Below are 21,887 nucleotides of genomic sequence, written 5' to 3'. Positions count from 1 at the left end.
GGTGGAGGTCCAGGGAGAGATGGACTTCTGGGGAGATGTGAAGGTCCAGGGAGAGATGGACTTCTGGGGAGAGGTGAAGGTCCAGGGAGAGATGGACTTCTGGGGAGACGTGAAGGTCCAGGGAGAGATGGACTTCTGGGGAGAGGTGAAGGTCCAGGGAGAGATGGACTTCTGGGAAGAGGTGGAGGTCCAGGGAGAGATAGACTTCTGGGGAGATGTGAAGGTCCAGGGAGAGATGGACTTCTGGGAAGAGGTGAAGGTCCAGGGAGAGATGGACTTCTGGGGAGAGGTGAAGGTCCAGGGAGAGGTGGACTTCTGGGGAGAGGTGAAGGTCCAGGGAGAGATGGACTTCTGGGAAGAGGTGGAGGTCCAGGGAGAGATGGACTTCTGGGGAGAGGTGAAGGTCCAGGGAGAGATGGACTTCTGGGAAGAGGTGAAGGTCCAGGGAGAGATGGACTTCTGGGGAGAGGTGAAGGTCCAGGGAGAGATGGACTTCTGGGAAGAGGTGGAGGTCCAGGGAGAGATGGACTTCTGGGGAGAGGTGAAGGTCCAGGGAGAGATGGACTTCTGGGGAGAGGTGGAGGTCCAGGGAGAGATGGACTTCTGGGAAGAGGTGAAGGTCCAGGGAGAGATGGACTTCTGGGGAGAGGTGAAGGTCCAGGGAGAGATGGACTTCTGGGAAGAGGTGGAGGTCCAGGGAGAGATGGACTTCTGGGGAGACGTGAAGGTCCAAGGAGAGATGGACTTCTGGGGAGATGTGAAGGTCCAGGGAGAGATGGACTTCTGGGAAGAGGTGGAGGTCCAGGGAGAGATGGACTTCTGGGGAGACGTGAAGGTCCAGGGAGAGATGGACTTCTGGGGAGAGGTGAAGGTCCAGGGAGAGATGGACTTCTGGGAAGAGGTGAAGGTCCAGGGAGAGATGGACTTCTGGGGAGAGGTGAAGGTCCAGGGAGAGATGGACTTCTGGGGAGAGGTGAAGGTCCAGGGAGAGATGGACTTCTGGGAAGAGGTGGAGGTCCAGGGAGAGATGGACTTCTGGGGAGACGTGAAGGTCCAGGGAGAGATGGACTTCTGGGGAGATGTGAAGGTCCAGGGAGAGATGGACTTCTGGGGAGATGTGAAGGTCCAGGGAGAGATGGACTTCTGGGAAGAGGTGGAGGTCCAGGGAGAGATGGACTTCTGGGGAGATGTGAAGGTCCAGGGAGAGATGGACTTCTGGGGAGATGTGAAGGTCCAGGGAGAGATGGACTTCTGGGGAGAGGTGAAGGTCCAGGGAGAGATGGACTTCTGGGGAGATGTGAAGGTCCAGGGAGAGATGGACTTCTGGGGAGAGGTGAAGGTCCAGGGAGAGATGGACTTCTGGGGAGAGGTGAAGGTCCAGGGAGAGATGGACTTCTGGGGAGAGGTGAAGGTCCAGGGAGAGATGGACTTCTGGGGAGAGGTGAAGGTCCAGGGAGAGATGGACTTCTGGGAAGAGGTGGAGGTCCAGGGAGAGATGGACTTCTGGGGAGAGGTGAAGGTCCAGGGAGAGATGGACTTCTGGGGAGAGGTGAAGGTCCAGGGAGAGATGGACTTCTGGGGAGAGGTGAAGGTCCAGGGATAGATGGACTTCTGGGGAGAGGTGAAGGTCCAGGGATAGATGGACTTCTGGGGAGACGTCAAGGTCCAGGGAGAGATGGACTTCTGGGGAGAGGTGAAGGTCCAGGGAGAGATGGATTTCTGGGAAGAGGTGAAGGTCCAGGGAGAGATGGACTTCTGGAAAGAGGTGGAGGTCCGGGGAGAGGTGAAGGTCCAGGGAGAGATGGACTTCTGGGAAGAGGTGAAGGTCCAGGGAGAGATGGATTTCTGGGAAGAGGTGAAGGTCCAGGGAGAGATGGACTTCTGGAAAGAGGTGGAGGTCCAGGGAGAGATGGACTTCTGGGGAGAGGTGAAGGTCCAGGGAGAGATGGACTTCTGGGAAGAGGTGAAGGTCCAGGGAGAGATGGACTTCTGGGGAGATGTGAAGGTCCAGGGAGAGATGGACTTCTGGGAAGAGGTGGAGGTCCAGGGAGAGATGGACTTCTGGGGAGATGTGAAGGTCCAGGGAGAGATGGACTTCTGGGGAGAGGTGAAGGTCCAGGGAGAGATGGACTTCTGGGGAGACGTGAAGGTCCAGGGAGAGATGGACTTCTGGGGAGAGGTGAAGGTCCAGGGAGAGATGGACTTCTGGGAAGAGGTGGAGGTCCAGGGAGAGATAGACTTCTGGGGAGATGTGAAGGTCCAGGGAGAGATGGACTTCTGGGAAGAGGTGAAGGTCCAGGGAGAGATGGACTTCTGGGGAGAGGTGAAGGTCCAGGGAGAGGTGGACTTCTGGGGAGAGGTGAAGGTCCAGGGAGAGATGGACTTCTGGGAAGAGGTGGAGGTCCAGGGAGAGATGGACTTCTGGGGAGAGGTGAAGGTCCAGGGAGAGATGGACTTCTGGGAAGAGGTGAAGGTCCAGGGAGAGATGGACTTCTGGGGAGAGGTGAAGGTCCAGGGAGAGATGGACTTCTGGGAAGAGGTGGAGGTCCAGGGAGAGATGGACTTCTGGGGAGAGGTGAAGGTCCAGGGAGAGATGGACTTCTGGGGAGAGGTGAAGGTCCAGGGAGAGATGGACTTCTGGGGAGAGGTGGAGGTCCAGGGAGAGATGGACTTCTGGGAAGAGGTGAAGGTCCAGGGAGAGATGGACTTCTGGGGAGAGGTGAAGGTCCAGGGAGAGATGGACTTCTGGGAAGAGGTGGAGGTCCAGGGAGAGATGGACTTCTGGGGAGACGTGAAGGTCCAAGGAGAGATGGACTTCTGGGGAGATGTGAAGGTCCAGGGAGAGATGGACTTCTGGGAAGAGGTGGAGGTCCAGGGAGAGATGGACTTCTGGGGAGACGTGAAGGTCCAGGGAGAGATGGACTTCTGGGGAGAGGTGAAGGTCCAGGGAGAGATGGACTTCTGGGAAGAGGTGAAGGTCCAGGGAGAGATGGACTTCTGGGGAGAGGTGAAGGTCCAGGGAGAGATGGACTTCTGGGGAGAGGTGAAGGTCCAGGGAGAGATGGACTTCTGGGAAGAGGTGGAGGTCCAGGGAGAGATGGACTTCTGGGGAGACGTGAAGGTCCAAGGAGAGATGGACTTCTGGGGAGAGGTGAAGGTCCAGGGAGAGATGAAGGTCCAGGGAGAGATGGACTTCTGGGGAGAGGTGAAGGTCCAGGGAGAGATGGACTTCTGGGGAGAGGTGAAGGTCCAGGGAGAGATGGACTTCTGGGGAGACGTGAAGGTCCAGGGAGAGATGGACTTCTGGGGAGAGGTGGAGGTCCAGGGAGAGATGGACTTCTGGGGAGAGGTGAAGGTCCAGGGAGAGATGGACTTCTGGGAAGAGGTGAAGGTCCAGGGAGAGATGGACTTCTGGGGAGATGTGAAGGTCCAGGGAGAGATGGACTTCTGGGAAGAGGTGGAGGTCCAGGGAGAGATGGACTTCTGGGGAGAGGTGAAGGTCCAGGGAGAGATGGACTTCTGGGGAGACGTGAAGGTCCAGGGAGAGATGGACTTCTGGGGAGAGGTGAAGGTCCAGGGAGAGATGGACTTCTGGGAAGAGGTGGAGGTCCAGGGAGAGATAGACTTCTGGGGAGATGTGAAGGTCCAGGGAGAGATGGACTTCTGGGAAGAGGTGAAGGTCCAGGGAGAGATGGACTTCTGGGGAGAGGTGAAGGTCCAGGGAGAGGTGGACTTCTGGGGAGAGGTGAAGGTCCAGGGAGAGATGGACTTCTGGGAAGAGGTGGAGGTCCAGGGAGAGATGGACTTCTGGGGAGAGGTGAAGGTCCAGGGAGAGATGGACTTCTGGGAAGAGGTGAAGGTCCAGGGAGAGATGGACTTCTGGGGAGAGGTGAAGGTCCAGGGAGAGATGGACTTCTGGGAAGAGGTGGAGGTCCAGGGAGAGATGGACTTCTGGGGAGAGGTGAAGGTCCAGGGAGAGATGGACTTCTGGGGAGAGGTGAAGGTCCAGGGAGAGATGGACTTCTGGGGAGAGGTGAAGGTCCAGGGAGAGATGGACTTCTGGGGAGAGGTGAAGGTCCAGGGAGAGATGGACTTCTGGGAAGAGGTGGAGGTCCAGGGAGAGATGGACTTCTGGGAAGAGGTGAAGGTCCAGGGAGAGATGGACTTCTGGGGAGAGGTGAAGGTCCAGGGAGAGATGGACTTCTGGGAAGAGGTGGAGGTCCAGGGAGAGATGGACTTCTGGGGAGACGTGAAGGTCCAAGGAGAGATGGACTTCTGGGGAGATGTGAAGGTCCAGGGAGAGATGGACTTCTGGGAAGAGGTGGAGGTCCAGGGAGAGATGGACTTCTGGGAAGAGGTGAAGGTCCAGGGAGAGATGGACTTCTGGGAAGATGTGAAGGTCCAGGGAGAGATGGACTTCTGGGGAGAGGTGAAGGTCCAGGGAGAGATGGACTTCTGGGAAGATGTGAAGGTCCAGGGAGAGATGGACTTCTGGGAAGATGTGAAGGTCCAGGGAGAGATGGACTTCTGGGGAGATGTGAAGGTCCAGGGAGAGATGGACTTCTGGGAAGATGTGAAGGTCCAGGGAGAGATGGACTTCTGGGGAGAGGTGAAGGTCCAGGGAGAGATGGACTTCTGGGGAGAGGTGAAGGTCCAGGGAGAGATGGACTTCTGGGGAGAGGTGAAGGTCCAGGGAGAGATGGACTTCTGCGGAGAGGTGAAGGTCCAGGGAGAGATGGACTTCTGGGGAGAGGTGAAGGTCCAGGGAGAGATGGACTTCTGGGGAGACGTGAAGGTCCAGGGAGAGATGGACTTCTGGGAAGACGTGAAGGTCCAGGGAGAGATGGACTTCTGGGGAGAGGTGAAGGTCCAGGGAGAGATGGACTTCTGGGGAGAGGTGAAGGTCCAGGGAGAGATGGACTTCTGGGGAGACGTGAAGGTCCAGGGAGAGATGGACTTCTGGGGAGAGGTGAAGGTCCAGGGAGAGATGGACTTCTGGGGAGAGGTGAAGGTCCAGGGAGAGATGGACTTCTGGGAAGAGGTGGAGGTCCAGGGAGAGATGGACTTCTGGGGAGACGTGAAGGTCCAAGGAGAGATGGACTTCTGGGGAGAGGTGAAGGTCCAAGGAGAGATGAAGGTCCAGGGAGAGATGGACTTCTGGGGAGAGGTGAAGGTCCAGGGAGAGGTGGACTTCTGGGGAGAGGTGGAGGTCCAAGGAGAGATGGACTTCTGGGGAGAGGTGAAGGTCCAGGGAGAGATGGACTTCTGGGAAGAGGTGGAGGTCCAGGGAGAGATGGACTTCTGGGGAGAGGTGAAGGTCCAGGGAGAGATGGACTTCTGGGGAGAGGTGAAGGTCCAGGGAGAGATGGACTTCTAGGGAGAGGTGAAGGTCCAGGGAGAGATGGACTTCTGGGGAGACGTGAAGGTCCAGGGAGAGATGGACTTCTGGGGAGAGGTGGAGGTCCAGGGAGAGATGGACTTCTGGGGAGAGGTGAAGGTCCAGGGAGAGATGGACTTCTGGGGAGAGGTGAAGGTCCAGGGAGAGATGGACTTCTGGGGAGAGGTGAAGGTCCAGGGAGAGATGGACTTCTGGGGAGACGTGAAGGTCCAGGGAGAGATGGACTTCTGGGGAGAGGTGAAGGTCCAGGGAGAGATGGACTTCTGGGGAGAGGTGAAGGTCCAGGGAGAGATGGACTTCTGGGGAGAGGTGAAGGTCCAGGGAGAGATGGATTTCTGGGGAGAGGTGAAGGTCCAGGGCGAGATGGACTTCTGGGGAGAGGTGAAGGTCCAGGGCGAGATGGACTTCTGGGGAGAGGTGAAGGTCCAGGGAGAGATGGACTTCTGGGAAGAGGTGAAGGTCCAGGGAGAGATGGACTTCTGGGGAGAGGTGAAGGTCCAGGGAGAGATGGACTTCTGGGGAGAGGTGAAGGTCCAGGGAGAGATGGACTTCTAGGGAGAGGTGAAGGTCCAGGGAGAGATGGACTTCTGGGGAGACGTGAAGGTCCAGGGAGATATGGACTTCTGGGGAGAGGTGAAGGTCCAGGGAGAGATGGACTTCTAGGGAGAGGTGAAGGTCCAGGGAGAGATGGACTTCTGGGGAGACGTGAAGGTCCAGGGAGAGATGGACTTCTGGGGAGAGGTGAAGGTCCAGGGAGAGATGGACTTCTGGGGAGAGGTGAAGGTCCAGGGAGAGATGGACTTCTGGGGAGAGGTGAAGGTCCAGGGAGAGATGGACTTCTGGGGAAAGGTGAAGGTCCAGGGAGAGATGGACTTCTGGGGAGAGGTGAAGGTCCAGGGAGAGATGGACTTCTGGGGAAAGGTGAAGGTCCAGGGAGAGATGGACTTCTGGGGAGAGGTGAAGGTCCAGGGAGAGATGGACTTCTGGGGAGAGGTGAAGGTCCAGGGAGAGATGGACTTCTGGGGAAAGGTGAAGGTCCAGGGAGAGATGGACTTCTGGGGAGAGGTGAAGGTCCAGGGAGAGGTGGAAATCCAGGGAAGGTGGAAGTCTGGAGGAAGGTAGAAGTGCAGGGGGAGGTGGATGTCCAGATATCAGGGCTGTCCGCAGCAGAAGGTGAAGGGTGAGGAGGACCTGAGTGGCACTGGAAAGAGTCTCTTAGGTCAGGGCAGGCAGAGGAGAAGATCCTGGAGGTCTGTCCACAGTCCCGTGTCTCCACAGGTTTTGGCAGGAGGAGGCTCTCGTAGGAAAGAGTCCCGGAGGGGGAAATGGAGTCCCGGTGTCCAGAAAGCAGTAAATGCTGAATAGTTGGACTCTTTCAGCGTAGGGAGGGATGTCACATGGTACCACCAATTCAGCTGACACCCATATTTGCTGATCCCGAGGTGTCCAGCATACAATGACTGCTGCACTCCCTGCTGAGAAGAACCTAGAGCTGGGCGATTTTCTCCAAAAAAAAAAAAAATCGATTCACGGTTCGAATCAAGTTTTTTTTTTTTTTTTTTTATGGACCGCACCAGTCCTGAGGAGCTGCGGGCAGGAGTTTTTAGTCGGTGGCGCGGCGTCGGTCTAGTCTGAGGTGTCCGGCTTTGTGGACTAGGCTGAAGCCGCGGCCTCACCTAAAAACTCCTGCCTACAGCTCCTCAGGACCAGCGCGGTGTCAGCGCCGGTCCTGGTGAGAAAAATAAATAAATTGATTTGCTGAAAATTTGAATTGATTTGACCTCTCAGCTCGATTCAAGATTCAAATCGATTTTTTTCCCCAGCCCTAGAAGAACCTCCTCTCCAACCCTTCTGTGGCCTCAGGAACTCTCAGATCATTGCTGGTAATCAGAGGACTTCTGTACACATGGTCTGCACCTACATTACAGGGCATGGTCACCTCCTCCCATGATACCAGCCAATCACTGGACCCCGGCATTGTCACATGATGGAGGGGTGAGCTCTGATGCCGGGCGCGTTGGAGGAGTGTGTACAGCGAGTGGTGATGACAGGTTCTCTTTATTGAATTTCCCTCAAAACAGGGCTTGTGTCTTGTTTGTTTTTAAAACCAGATAATGGGAAAAACTTCCCGAAAGTTCTACCTCCTCCATCCATCAGATCCGAGACTGACTATAGGATAAAGGATCACAGAGCCCCAACATAACCGTCATCACGATGGAACTTCTCTACTGACACCACCGTGATGGAGAGGAGAGAAATCGCAGACACCATACTGAACCTCACCCTGGAGATCATCTACCTGCTGACCGGAGAGGTGAGGAGGATTCTGGGATGAGGTCACATGACATCACTCTTATCTCTATTAATAAAACACAGACCTGACCGGAGAGGTGAGGAGGATTCTGGGATGAGGTCACATGACATCACTCTTATCTCTATTAATAAAACACAGACCTGACCGGAGAGGTGAGGAGGATTCTGGGAGGTCACATGACATCACTCTTATCTCTATTAATAAAACACAGACCTGACCGGAGAGGTGAGGAGGATTCTGGGAGGTCACATGACATCACTCTTATCTCTATTAATAAAACACAGACCTGACCGGAGAGGTGAGGAGGATTCTGGGAGGTCACATGACATCACTCTTATCTCTATTAATAAAACACAGACCTGACCGGAGAGGTGAGGAGGATTCTGGGAGGTCACATGACATCACTCTTATCTCTATTAATAAAACACAGACCTGACCGGAGAGGTGAGGAGGATTCTGGGAGGTCACATGACATCACTCTTATCTCTATTAATAAAACACAGACCTGACCGGAGAGGTGAGGAGGATTCTGGGAGGTCACATGACATCACTCTTATCTCTATTAATAAAATACAGACCTGACCGGAGAGGTGAGGAGGATTCTGGGAGGTCACATGACATCACTCTTATCTATATTAATAAAACACAGACCTGACCGGAGAGGTGAGGAGGATTCTGGGAGGTCACATGACATCACTCTTATCTCTATTAATAAAACACAGACCTGACCGGAGAGGTGAGGAGGATTCTGGGAGGTCACATGACATCACTCTTATCTCTATTAATAAAACACAGACCTGACCGGAGAGGTGAGGAGGATTCTGGGAGGTCACATGACGTCACTCTTATCTCTATTAATAAAACACAGACCTGACCGGAGAGGTGAGGAGGATTCTGGGAGGTCACATGACATCACTCTTATCTCTATTAATAAAACAGACCTGACCAGAGAGGTGAGGAGGATTCTGGGAGGTCACATGACATCACTCTTATCTCTATTAATAAAACACAGACATGACAGGAAATACATTCAGAGACTCAATGGCGCTGTGTTTGGAGGAGGATTTGCCCTTCTGAGGTCCGTGTTCATCTGTGGTTTTCGTTTTGTAGGATTATGTTGTTATGAAGAAGAGTTCTTTTGAGGTTTCCCAACCTTTGTCCATAAAACTCAAGCAGGAGGTTCTGGAACTGACCAATAGGATCACAGAGCTGCTGACAGGAGAGGTGAGGAGGATTCTGGGAATTGTGGGACAGTAACAGACAAGGGATGTGTCTGGATGGTGACGGTATCATTGTGTGTGTCGGGTTCCTGATCGATGTCTCTTCTCAGGTGTGTAGGTACATTGAAGAGCAGAAGAACCCGGGCCGGAAAGTCACCACTGATGACCATCATCCGGCTCCATCGCTTGGTAAGAGGAATCTTCTTCATAAGTAGTAAATGATCAGGTTTGGCTTCTTATCTCTCGGGTGACACCATGGGTCTATAGAGGGCTGTGGGGACCCCAGAAGCCTAGCAGGGGCTGGACCGGTTCCTCGGTCTAGCCCCTCCCACATGGGACTGTACAGACAGGTATTCTCCCCACAGAGCTGGTGAGATGTTTGAACCCATCAGTGACTTTGAGGAAATATTTGCATCTCACCATCACATGTATATATGACCTGGTTGGACGTCCCATTCCACAACCATGGTCATTAATATAGAGGTGCCCCTTTGATGCTATAACTTCCTCCACTCTTCTGGGAAGACTTTTCATAAGATCTTAGAGTGTGTGGGAATGTTGAATAAGAAGACCTGGCCTGCAGTCAACATTCCAATTTATTCCAAAAGTGATCGGTAGTAGGGATGAGGTCGGGTGATCGGTAGGGATGAGGTCGTGTGATCGGTAGGGATGAGGTCGGGGGATCTGTAGGGATGAGGTCGGGGGATCTGTAGGGTTGAGGTCGGGTGATCGGTAGGGTTGAGGTCAGGTGATCGGTAGGGATGAGGTCAGGTGATCGGTAGGGATGAGGTCAGGTGATCAGTAGGGATGAGGTCAGGGCTCTGTACAGGACACTCAAGTTCCTTCACACCAAGCTGGTCACACCATGTCTTTATGGAGCTGGCTTTGTATACGGGGGGTTGGGGGGGCACAGTCAGGTCTTTATGGAGCTGGCTTTGTATACGGGGGGGGGGGGCACAGTCATGTCTTTATGTAGCTGGCTTTGTATAGGGGGGTTAGGGGGCACAGTCAGGTCTTTATGGAGCTGGCTTTGTATACGGGGGGTTGGGGGGGCACAGTCATGTCTTTATGGAGCTGGCTTTGTATACGGGGGGGGGGGCACAGTCATGTCTTTATGGAGCTGGCTTTGTATACGGGGGGGGGGGGGGGGGCACAGTCATGTCTTTATGTAGCTGGCTTTGTATACGGGGGGGGGGCACAGTCATGTCTTTATGGAGCTGGCTTTGTATACGGGGGTTGGAGGGGCACAGTCATGTCTTTATGGAGCTGGCTTTGTATACGGGGGGTTGGAGGGGCACAGTCATGTCTTTATGTAGCTGGCTTTGTATACGGGGGGGGGGGCACAGTCATGTCTTTATGGAGCTGGCTTTGTATACGGGGGGTTGGGGGGGCACAGTCAGGTCTTTATGGAGCTGGCTTTGTATACGGGGGGGGTGGGCACAGTCAGGTCTTTATGGAGCTGGCTTTGTATAGGGGGGTTGGGGGGGCACAGTCAGGTCTTTATGTAGCTGGCTTTGTATACGGGGGTTGGAGGGGCACAGTCAGGTCTTTATGGAGCTGGCTTTGTATACGGGGGTTGGGGGGGCACAGTCAGGTCTTTATGGAGCTGGCTTTGTATACGGGGGGTTGGAGGGGCACAGTCAGGTCTTTATGGAGCTGGCTTTGTATACGGGGGGTTGGAGGGGCACAGTCAGGTCTTTATGAAGCTGGCTTTGTATACGGGGGTTGGGGGGGCACAGTCAGGTCTTTATGGAGCTGGCTTTGTATACGGGGGGTTGGAGGGGCACAGTCAGGTCTTTATGGAGCTGGCTTTGTATACGGGGGGTTGGGGGGGCACAGTCAGGTCTTTATGGAGCTGGCTTTGTATACGGGGGGGGGTGGGCACAGTCAGGTCTTTATGGAGCTGGCTTTGTATACGGGGGTTGGGGGGGCACAGTCAGGTCTTTATGGAGCTGGCTTTGTATACGGGGGGTTGGAGGGGCACAGTCAGGTCTTTATGGAGCTGGCTTTGTATACGGGGGGTTGGGGGGGCACAGTCAGGTCTTTATGGAGCTGGCTTTGTATACGGGGGGGGTGGGCACAGTCAGGTCTTTATGGAGCTGGCTTTGTATACGGGGGTTGGGGGGGCACAGTCAGGTCTTTATGGAGCTGGCTTTGTATACGGGGGTTGGAGGGGCACAGTCATGTCTTTATGGAGCTGGCTTTGTATACGGGGGTTGGGGGGAGCACAGTCAGGTCTTTATGGAGCTGGCTTTGTATACGGGGGTTGGGGGGGCACAGTCAGGTCTTTATGGAGCTGGCTTTGTATACGGGGGGTTGGAGGGGCACAGTCATGTCTTTATGGAGCTGGCTTTGTATACGGGGGTTGGGGGGGGCACAGTCATGTCTTTATGGAGCTGGCTTTGTACAGGGGGGGGGGCACAGTCATGTCTTTATGGAGCTGGCTTTGTATACGGGGAGTTGGGGGGCACAGTCAGGTCTTTATGGAGCTGGCTTTGTATACGGGAGTTGGGGGGCACAGTCATGGTGGAACAGAAAAGGGTCTTCACCAAACTGTTACCACAAGGTTGGAAGAGCCCAATTGTCTCCAATGTCTTTGTATGATGGAGGATTACCGGGACCCCTCACTGGAGACACCTGAACTCCTGAGGGGGCCCGTATACATCTGATCATAAAGTGTATCTGGTCAAGTCTTCTTCAGCACCTGCCCTTCCGTTATCCATCTGACCACATCTGATATCTGTGATGGTCCAGACTTTAGATGTCTCTCGTGGTTTCTGTAGATGGGATTCCCCACACCTGCTGCAACCAAGGCACTGAGCATCTATGAACAGCTCAGTATACACAAACACTTGGTATGCCACCCCAACCACCACCATCATCCTGACCCCCCCACTACCAATCAGTGGGAGGTGACCCAATACAGGGGGTTCTGCAGGACTATAAATAAATCCCCCCCCCCTGTAAGTTGAAAGCATCTGTACCCCAGAGACTCTCTTTAAAGATTACATATCCTGATAATGATGATTGATGTACGCTGGTGAGACCCCTAATGAGGCCTTCTTTCTTTTCACAGAAATCCAGAATGTTCCCCCTCTGGAGGGTCTTCCAAACGCAATAAAAGGGGAACCCCGCTGCTGTAATGTAGAGACTCCAAGAGACTCCGAATTCTCTGCAGATCAGACACTAAATGCACCAACTGTGACCAAAGAGGAGCTCGGATCTTCTGAAGGAGGGCGCCTTCGGCACAACGACCCCCCAGCACATGCTGAACCTACAACTTGCCTACCTACTCATGTGCCATGTGAAGGCCATTTCCAAGATGGTGCCACCCCGCCCCCTTCAACTCATTCGAAACATAAGTATCTTGAGGAACCCCAATTGGATAACAAAAGTCACCCCACCTTCACTGAAGCTCACCTGCCCACTTACTGCTCTCAGTTTTCACCTTCCTGTATTAAAGAGGAACCCCGGTCAGCTGAGGATGAAAATCTCCCGCAGAGCGACGCGTTTCTGTCCGCACGCCATGAGGAATATTCTTTAGTGACTGTGAAGGAAGAGGAGGACACTGTGCAGGATGCAGCAGATGACTCCCTACCCTCGGATCCTATACCGTATACTCCGATTATCGTCAAGGAGGAGTTATTTTCCAGCGAGGAGGATGAGATTTACACGCCGGAACTACGCCCATCTAATGAGGAGACCGATTCATGTGAAGAAGACACCATGGACTCCTATCATCCCTCAGCTCCCCCTTGTGGCGTGTATGCGCCTTACCCCAGGACGAGGGAGGTTGGTGAACTCGTCAACCGAAACCCTCCTAATGAGGAGAGAGATTCATGTGAAGAAGACACCATGGACTCCTATCGTCCCTCAGCTCCCCCTTGTGGCGTGTATGCGCCTTACCCCAGGACGAGGGAGGTTGGTGAACTCGTCAACCGAAACCCTCCTAATGAGGAGAGAGATTCATGTGAAGAAGACACCATGGACTCCTATCGTCCCTCAGCTCCCCCTTGTGGCGTGTATGCGCCTTACCCCAGGACGAGGGAGGTTGGTGAACTCGTCAACCGAAACCCTCCTAATGAGGAGAGAGATTCATGTGAAGAAGACACCATGGACTCCTCTCGTCCCTCAGCTCCCCCTTGTGGTGTGTATGCTCCTTTCCCAAAACCAGAGGAGGTCAGAGGTCGGATCATCAACCATAAGACTTCTAATGATGGGACAGATTCATGTGAAGAGGACACCATAGACTCCTGTCCCTCAGCTCCCCCTCGGGGCATGTATGCGCCTTTCCCCAGGACGAGGGAGGTTGGTGAACTCATCAGCTGTAACCCTCCTAATGAGGAGACCGATTCATGTGAAGAAGACACCATGGACTCCTCTCGTCCCTCAGCTCCCCCTTGTGGCGTGTATGCGCCTTACCCCAGGACGAGGGAGGTTGGTGAACTCGTCAACCGAAACCCTCCTAATGAGGAGAGAGATTCATGTGAAGAAGACACCATGGACTCCTCTCGTCCCTCAGCTCCCCCTTGTGGTGTGTATGCTCCTTTCCCAAAACCAGAGGAGGTCAGAGGTCGGATCATCAACCATAAGACTTCTAATGATGGGACAGATTCATGTGAAGAGGACACCATAGACTCCTGTCCCTCAGCTCCCCCTCGGGGCATGTATGCGCCTTTCCCCAGGACGAGGCAGGTTGGTGAACGTCTCATCAGCCGTAACACTCCGTGTGGCCCAAACTTTAGGGCTCAGTCTCGCATTGAAGGGCTGACCTTTAGGTGCCATGAGTGTGGCGATCGCTTTGCCAATAAACGAGATCTGGACGACCACCATCGTGTCCACAAGAGCAAGAAGCCACACGTATGTTCGCATTGCGGGAAGAGCTTCTCGTACCAGTCACAGCTCCTCATCCACGAGAGGACCCACACGGGGGAGAAACCTTTCGCCTGTGCCGACTGTGGGAAATGCTTCAACCAATACGTCCACCTGGCCATTCACCAGATGAGCCACACCGGCGAGAAGCCCTATGCCTGCACTGAGTGCGGAAAAAGCTTTAACCGAAAGACCACGCTCACCATCCACCAGCGAGTCCACACCGGTGAGAAGCCCTTCTACTGCTCCGACTGTGGCAAATACTTCAGCACCAGCTCCAACCTCATCAAACACCAGCGAGTCCACACTGGGGAGAAGCCATATTCCTGCCCCGACTGCGGGGAGCTCTTTGTCCACTACACCCAGCTCATCCGCCACCAGGCCAGTCATGCCATCCTGGACAAGCAGTTCTCCTGCTCCCAGTGTGGCGAGTACTTCTCCCAGAAGTCACAGTACATCAGACACGAAAAGGAGCATGGAAGGAATTTCCAGTGTGCGGAGTGTGGTCGGGGCTTCAAGCAGCACAGACACCTCCTGGCCCATCAGTCCACACACACTGGGCACGCTTGACTGTCATGAGTATGAAAAGGTGTGATTGGCTAGCCAGACCTAACTACATCATTCTCCAGAGAGAGAACCTGATCCACTTACACCAAGAGCTACAGCTTCTGCTCCAACCTACGAGTGCCCACCCAGAAGAGAGACTTTACTGGTGTGCCTGGGATAGACTGGTATATACACGGTGCTCCCATCAGGCAGGACAATGGGCCAAACATCTTCCTGCCACCATTCCAAAGAGGAACCTTCTTCTACTACAACTACAGCAAGAGCTACAACTTCTCCAACCTACAAGTGCCCACCCGGAAGAGAGACTTTACTGGTGTGCCAGGGAAAGACTGGTATATACACGGTGCTCCCATCGGGCAGGACAATGGGCCAAATATCTTCCTGTCACCATCCCAAAGAGGAACCTTCTGCTACAACCACACCAAGGCCTTCAGCTTCTCCAACCTACAAGTGCCCACACGGAAGAGAGACTTTACTGGTGTGCCTGGGATAGACTGGTATATACACGGTGCTCCCATCAGGCAGGACAATGGGCCAAATATCTTCCTGTCACCATCCCAAAGAGGAACCTTCTGCTACAACCACACCAAGACCTTCAGCTTCTCCAACCTACGAGTGCCCACCCGGAAGAGAGAATTTACTGGTGTGCCAGGGATAGACTGGTGTATACCGATGAACCCATCAGGCTGGACACTGGGCAAACTATAGGAGAGAGGAGCCATCTTCATGACACTATCATGGAGAGAGAACCTTCTCCTGCTACAACCACACCAAGACCTTCACCTTCTCCAACCTACAAGTGCCCACCCGGAAGAGAGACTTTACTGGTGTGCCAGGGATGGTGCTCCCAGCAGCACTGGGCATCCCATAGAAGAGAGGGGCCTTCTTCCTACCACCATCCCGGAGAGAATTTTATCCTGCTATAACCTCACCAAGAGCTATGGCTTCTCCAACCTACAAATGTCCACCCAGAAGAGAGACTTTACTGTTGTGTTAGGGACCGACTGGTATATAGACGGTAAACCCAGCAGGCTGGACACCGGGCAACCCATAGCAGAGAGGAGCCATCTTTCAGACACCATTGTGGAGGAAGAACATTCTCCTGCTACAACTACACCAAGACCTCCAGCTTCTCCAACCTACGAGTGTCCATCCAGAAGAGAGACTTTACTGGTGTACCAGGGATGGACTGGTGAACCCAACAGGCTGGACGCTGGACAAATCCTAGAAGAGAGGTGCCATCTTCCTGATACCATCCTGAAAAGAGCCTTCTCCTACTACAACCTCACCAAGACCTCCGGCTTCTCCAACCTACGAGTGCCCACCCAGAAGAGAGACTTTACTGGTGTGCCTGGGATAGACTGGTATATACACGGTGCTCCCATCAGGCAGGACAATGGGCCAAACATCTTCCTGTCACCATTCCAAAGAGGAACCTTTTGCTACAACCACACCAAGACCTTCAGCTTCTCCAACCTACAAGTGCCCACCCGGAAGAGAGACTTTACTGGTGTGCCAGGGATAGACTGGTGTATACCGATGAACCCATCAGGCTGGACACTGGGCAAACTATAGCAGAGAGGAATCATCTTCATGACACTATCATGGAGAGAGAACCTTCTACTGCTACAACCACACCAAGAGCTACAGCTTCTCCAACCTACGAGTGTCCACCCAGAAGAGAGACTTTACTGGTGTGCCTGGGATAGACTGGTATATACACGGTGCTCCCATCAGCCAGGACAATGGCCAAACATCTTCCTGTCACCATTCCAAAGAGGAACCTTTTGCTACAACCACACCAAGACCTTCAGCTTCTCCAACCTACAAGTGCCCACCCGGAAGAGAGACTTTACTGGTGTGCCAGGGATAGACTGGTGTATACCGATGAACCCATCAGGCTGGACACTGGGCAAACTATAGCAGAGAGGAGCCATCTTCATGACACTATCATGGAGAGAGAACCTTCTCCTGCTACAACCACACCAAGAGCTACAGCTTATGCTCCAACCTACGAGTGTCCACCCAGAAGAGAGACTTTACTGGTGTGCCTGGGATAGACTGGTATATACACGGTGCTCCCATCAGGCAGGACAATGGGCCAAACATCTTCCTGCCACCATCCCAAAGAGGAACCTTCTGCTACAACCACACCAAGACTTTCAGCTTCTCCAACCTACAAGTGCCCACCCAGAAGAGAGACTTTACTGGTGTGCCAGGGACGGACTTTACTGGTGTGCAAGGGACGGTGCTCCCAGCAGTCTGGACACTGGGCATCCCATAGAAGAGAGGGGCCTTCTTCCTACCACCATCCCGAAGAGAATTTTATCCTGCTATAACCTCACCAAGAGCTATGGCTTCTCCAACCTACAAATGTCCACCCAGAAGAGAGACTTTACTGTTGTGTTAGGGACCGACTGGTATATAGACGGTAAACCCAGCAGGCTGGACACCGGGCAACCCATAGCAGAGAGGATCCATCTTTCAGACACCATTGTGGAGGAAGAACATTCTCCTGCTACAACTACACCAAGACCTCCAGCTTCTCCAACCTACGAGTGTCCACCCAGAAGAGAGACTTTACTGGTGTACCAGGGATGGACTGGTGAACCCAACAGGCTGGACGCTGGGCAAATCATAGAAGAGAGGTGCCATCTTCCTGATACCGTCCCGAAAAGAGCCTTCTCCTACTACAACCTCACCAAGACCTCCGGCTTCTCCAACCTACGAGTGCCCACCCAGAAGAGAGACTTTACTGGTGTGCCTGGGATAGACTGACATATACACGGTGCTCCCATCAGGCAGGACAATGGGCCAAACATCTTTCTGTCACCATCCCAAAGAGGAACCTTTTGCTACAACCACACCAAGACCTTCAGCTTCTCCAACCGACAAGTGCCCACCCAGAAGAGAGACTTTACTGGTGTGCCAGGGACGGTGCTCCCAGCAGTCTGGACACTGGGCATCCCATAGAAGAGAGGGGCCTTCTTCCTACCACCATACCGGAGAGAATTTTATCCTGCTATAACCTCACCAAGAGCTATGGCTTCTCCAACCTACAAATGTCCACCCAGAAGAGAGACTTTACTGTTGTGTTAGGGACCGACTGGTATATAGACGGTAAACCCAGCAGGCTGGACACCGGGCAACCCATAGCAGAGAGGAGCCATCTTTCAGACACCATTGTGGAGGGAGAACATTCTCCTACAACTACACCAAGACCTCCAGCTTCTCCAACCTACGAGTGTCCACCCAGAAGAGAGACTTTAGTGGTGTACCAGGGATGGACTGGTGAACCCAACAGGCTGGACGCTGGACAAATCCTAGAAGAGAGGTGCCATCTTCCTGATACCGTCCCGAAAAGAGCCTTCTCCTACTACAACCTCACCAAGACCTCCGGCTTCTCCAACCTACGAGTGTCCACCCAGAAGAGAGACCTCACTGGTGTGCTGGAGACACCCACAATGGGGGAGGGACATTTTCAGGATTCATTTTTGTAATAATAAAATATAAATAAATTTCATTTTTAAAGGGTCACTCCACCCAGAGGTGATATTTCAGTGTTTCATAGCTGCTGGAGAGTTTGAGGTCCACCTGACAGACTATCTATGGTTGAGATCTCTGCCTGGAGTTCCTGGGTCAGCACCTGTTGAGGGGCTCCCACCATATTGTTTATTTTATGGTGAATGTAACAGGAGGAACAGGAACACACTGAGGTGGCAGAAGACACCCCATAGGGGACGGGACAGACTATAGGGGGTGGGAACACAGAAGCTGGTTAGGACAGTCTATGGGGGAACATATAGAGGTGGGAGGGAACACTTCAAAGGGGCAGGGACAGTCTGTGGGGGGGAGTCCACGGGGGTGGGGACACCCCCATATGGAGGCTGGCGCAGTTCAGGAGGTGTGGCAATACACAGAAGTGGGAGTTGGCACCTCATAGGGGGTGGAAACTGTGGGAATGGTTGCCATAAAGGAGGTGGGGACAATCCATGGACACCCTATAGGGGGAAGACAAATGCCATGGGCAGGGGGTGAGAATACACAGAGGTAGGAGGAATCAGCCCATAGGGTTGGAAACAGGCCGTTAACAGTCATTGGGCACCCTATGGGGGGGTGAGGGGGTTGAAAACACACAGAGGTAGGAACAGGCCATGGGGGGGGGGGGGGGCGCAGGAACAAAGAGGTGGGAGGGTACACACCATAGGGGGTGGGGACAGTCCACGGGCGCAGGGAAAGTCCATGGAGAGTGGGCATACCCCATAAGGGCATTAGAATATGTAGAGATGGGAGGGGAGACCTCATAGGGGCTGGGAACAGTCCATGCAGGGGTGGAAACAAAAAGGTGGGGGAGGGGGCAGTTTGGTTGGGATTAGAAAACACTGATGGGAGGGGACACCCAATAGGGGGTGGGGACAGTTTGATTGGGAGTATAGAGAAAATGTGGAATGGGACACTCCATAGGGGGTGGGGACATTTTGGGGATAGAGAACACAAGTGGGAGGGCACACCCCATATAGGGTGGGGATAGTTTGGTTTGGAGTACAGAGAACAGGTGGGAGAGCACACCCCATAGGGGTGGGGACAGTTTGTTTGGGAGTAAATAACACAGGTGGGAGAGCACACCCCATGGGGAGGTAAGGACAGTTTGGTTGGGAGTAGGGATGAGCTTCGTGTTCGAGTCGAACATTGGCTGTTCGTCCGTTCGGCGAAGTCCGAACATTTTGGTCCGTTCGCGTCAAATTCATGTGGCGCTCACGGCCCACAATGCACAGGATGCCTGTGGCCAATCATAGCTCAGGCTGTGTAGTGCACGCCCCACACTATATAAGGCCGCCAGCGCGGCGGCCTCGTGTAGTGTGTTGGCGTCTGAAGCAGTGGGTGTTCAGCTCCTGCCTGCAGTCCAGTTCCAGTTTGAGGTCCGGGTCCAGTATCCTGGTCTCTGTCAGCTGCCCAGCTTCAAGCTTGCTGAGCAACTCCTGTCTGCAACCCAGTTCTAGTCTGAGGTCCTACTCCGATGTCCTGGTTCCTGGTACCCGCCTGCTGCCCAGTTCCAATCTGCTGCACCTGCCTGCCGATCCAGCTCCTTCCAGGCTCCTGCCCATCTTCTGATCCAATCCGAGGTCCTGCTACACCGTGCTTCCTGATCCATCTTCTGCTGTTGATCCTGCCAGGCACTCGTGCCACTCCTGACTCTTGTGCTTCCTGTTCATCCTACCAGGGCCCTCGAGTTGGAGCCGCAAGAGAGGTCACTCCCTGCAGGTTGGGCTCGTCCACTAGGCACGTGACAGACACACTCAGCATAATTCATCCAGCGTGATACTTTTAGAGCAAAGCAGTTATACAATCATACACAGTTTACACAATACATCGATCATCAGTCACCTGTTCTGCCCCAAACAGAACTAAAACTCTCTGTAAATTCTTCTAAAGGTCATCAAAACCTTTTCAAGTGTCCCCAAAACACTATTTATATGACCCCTAAGGTCATGACCAGTCATTTTTCATCTATACTTATGAGAGGTTCTATAACCCAGCAACAATCTCTGTGGGATGGAAGCCAAGTCACACACCTGACACCTGGACCCCGGCAAGTCAATTTCACTCAATAATATAATTAACTTACCGAATCCGTTAAGAGTAGCCTTCCAATCCCGTTAAGGGTAGTTCTGCATGCATCCGCGGATGAGCCCCCAGTGCTGAAAGGGTTAATTTGGTGTCTAGGGGGTCCCTTTTAACCTCTCAGACCTTAGATCCGATGTATTATGCAATTTCAGATATACCTGGAATCAGTTCTCAAAGAAATGACACTCACACCACCCTCTACTCTAAGAACTGACTGTATTGAGTGATCACAAAGCGATTCATATAGCAATTTACACGTCACACAATTTTCTTAATAAGACACGCGCAGTAGAGACCCCCCCCATCAATATCGGGGACCCCCTTCAATATCAGAGTCCCTCCTCCAATATCGGGACCCCCATTCAATATCAGAGACACCCTTCAATATCAGGGACCGTCCTCAAATATCGGGACCCCCTTCAATATCAGAGACCTCCTTCAATATCAGGGACCCCCTTCAATATCAGGGACCCCTTCAATATCGGGGACCCTTCTACAATATCAGAGACCCCCATCAAAATCGGGGACCTCCCTCCCCATTCCTGCTCAGGACAATTCTCAGCTTCCAGCGATGTCACCTTTGAACGACAATAACACTTTATGTACTCATAGGACGTGATTATCACACAGAGCTTTCTATTAGTGGGATTCAATTATCTTAGGGGGGGAGGGGTGATTTGTTATTTGAAAAATAAATGAAACAAGACTGAAATATGAAAAAAAAAGTTTTTCTTCATTTCTGTTATAAATGTGGGGACACACATGGATGAAAGTGCTCCGATAGGCGAATGTGATCAGCTCCTCCCACCCTGTGCACACCAATTGGCTACAGAGGAGCAGGGCGTCACTTCTAGACACGCCCACTAGAGAGACTGCAGTCACATGACCAGCAGGAAATAAAGTGATTTAAAAAAAACACTTTATTTTCTACATTTTGGGGCATTTCCATTGATGATCGTCTTCCACACCAGAGCCTGGACTGCTTGTGGGATGTCTAACCCCCTTGTGACCCCCAATAGAGGAATGGTTGGGAAACATTAGTAATGATAAGACCAAAGATCGGGAATAGACATGGAACAGATGAGGTCTCTGAAGGGTTCAATTGTATCTTTATTGGTATAAATAACAGAACTCGTCCGATTCTCGGACCATTCATGGTGAAAACAGAAGACAAACAACTGAAGACAACGTGGACTGCGCTTTCCTTTTCACATCAGATTTGTCATGTTTGTTTCCAATCTCCGTCCAATATCCTCATTATTCAAAAGGTGAAAAACTGATAAAAAGAAAAGTAAGAAGACGCCCCAATCTTGTGTCTGTCGCACCGTGGTCCCCCTCCATTAGATGGTCCCCCCCCCATTAGATGGTCCCCCTCCATTAAGTGATTCCACCCCCATTAGATGGTCCCCCTCCATTAGATGGTCCCCCCATTAGATGGTCCCCCTCCATTAAGTGATTCCCCCCATTAGGTGCCCCCCCTCCATTAGATGATCCCCCCCTCCATTAAGTGATTCCCCCCCCTCCATTAAGTTGCCCCCCCCCCTCTGTTAGATGCTTAAATCCTCCATTAGGTGATCTCCCCCCTCCATTGGGTGATCCCTCCCCATTATGTGATTCCCCCCATTAGGTGCCCCCCCCTCCATTAGATGATCCCCCCGCATTAAGTGATTTCCCCCCCCCCCTCCATTAGATGATCCCCCCTCTATTAAGTGATCCCCGCCTCCATTAAGTGATTCCCCCCCTCCATTAGGTTGCTCCGCCTCTGTTAGATGACCCCCCCATTAGGTGATCTCCCCCCTCCATTAGATGATCAAATCCTCCATTAGGTTATCCCCCCCCCCCCATTAAGTGATTACCCCCTCCATTAGATGCTCAAATTCTCCATTAGATG

General features: G+C 53.0%; 2 protein-coding genes across 5 annotated transcripts in view; both read left to right on the top strand.

Annotated features, from left to right (window-relative positions):
• The window catches only part of LOC143959992 (uncharacterized), a 67,226-nt gene extending 49,313 nt beyond the window's left edge, over positions 1-17,913 (top strand). Inside the window, exons 2-5 of one of the 4 annotated variants that reach the window (XM_077468237.1) lie at positions 7,510-7,712; positions 8,823-8,936; positions 9,043-9,121; positions 12,009-17,913. In XM_077468237.1, coding sequence (XP_077324363.1) covers positions 7,641-7,712; positions 8,823-8,936; positions 9,043-9,121; positions 12,009-14,374 — 2,631 coding nt within the window. In that variant the 5' untranslated portion in view covers positions 7,510-7,640 and the 3' untranslated portion in view covers positions 14,375-17,913. Of the gene's footprint in view, positions 1-7,079; positions 7,713-8,822; positions 8,937-9,042; positions 9,122-12,008 lie in introns of those variants that run through there. The other 3 variants (XM_077468234.1, XM_077468235.1, XM_077468238.1) reach the window with 3 other exon arrangements.
• LOC143960006 (uncharacterized) overlaps positions 1-21,887 on the top strand; it is a 269,947-nt gene that overhangs the window by 214,450 nt on the left and 33,610 nt on the right. The gene's annotated exons all lie outside the window — the stretch shown is intronic.

Source organism: Lithobates pipiens, unplaced genomic scaffold (assembly GCF_037356315.1).
Source record: "Lithobates pipiens isolate NorthernLeopardFrog02 unplaced genomic scaffold, aLitPip1_a1.2 Scaffold_79, whole genome shotgun sequence".
Taxonomy (NCBI): Eukaryota; Metazoa; Chordata; class Amphibia; order Anura; family Ranidae; genus Lithobates; species Lithobates pipiens.
Note: the sequence above shows the minus strand (reverse complement) of the source record. Positions and strands in the feature narration are given on the sequence as shown.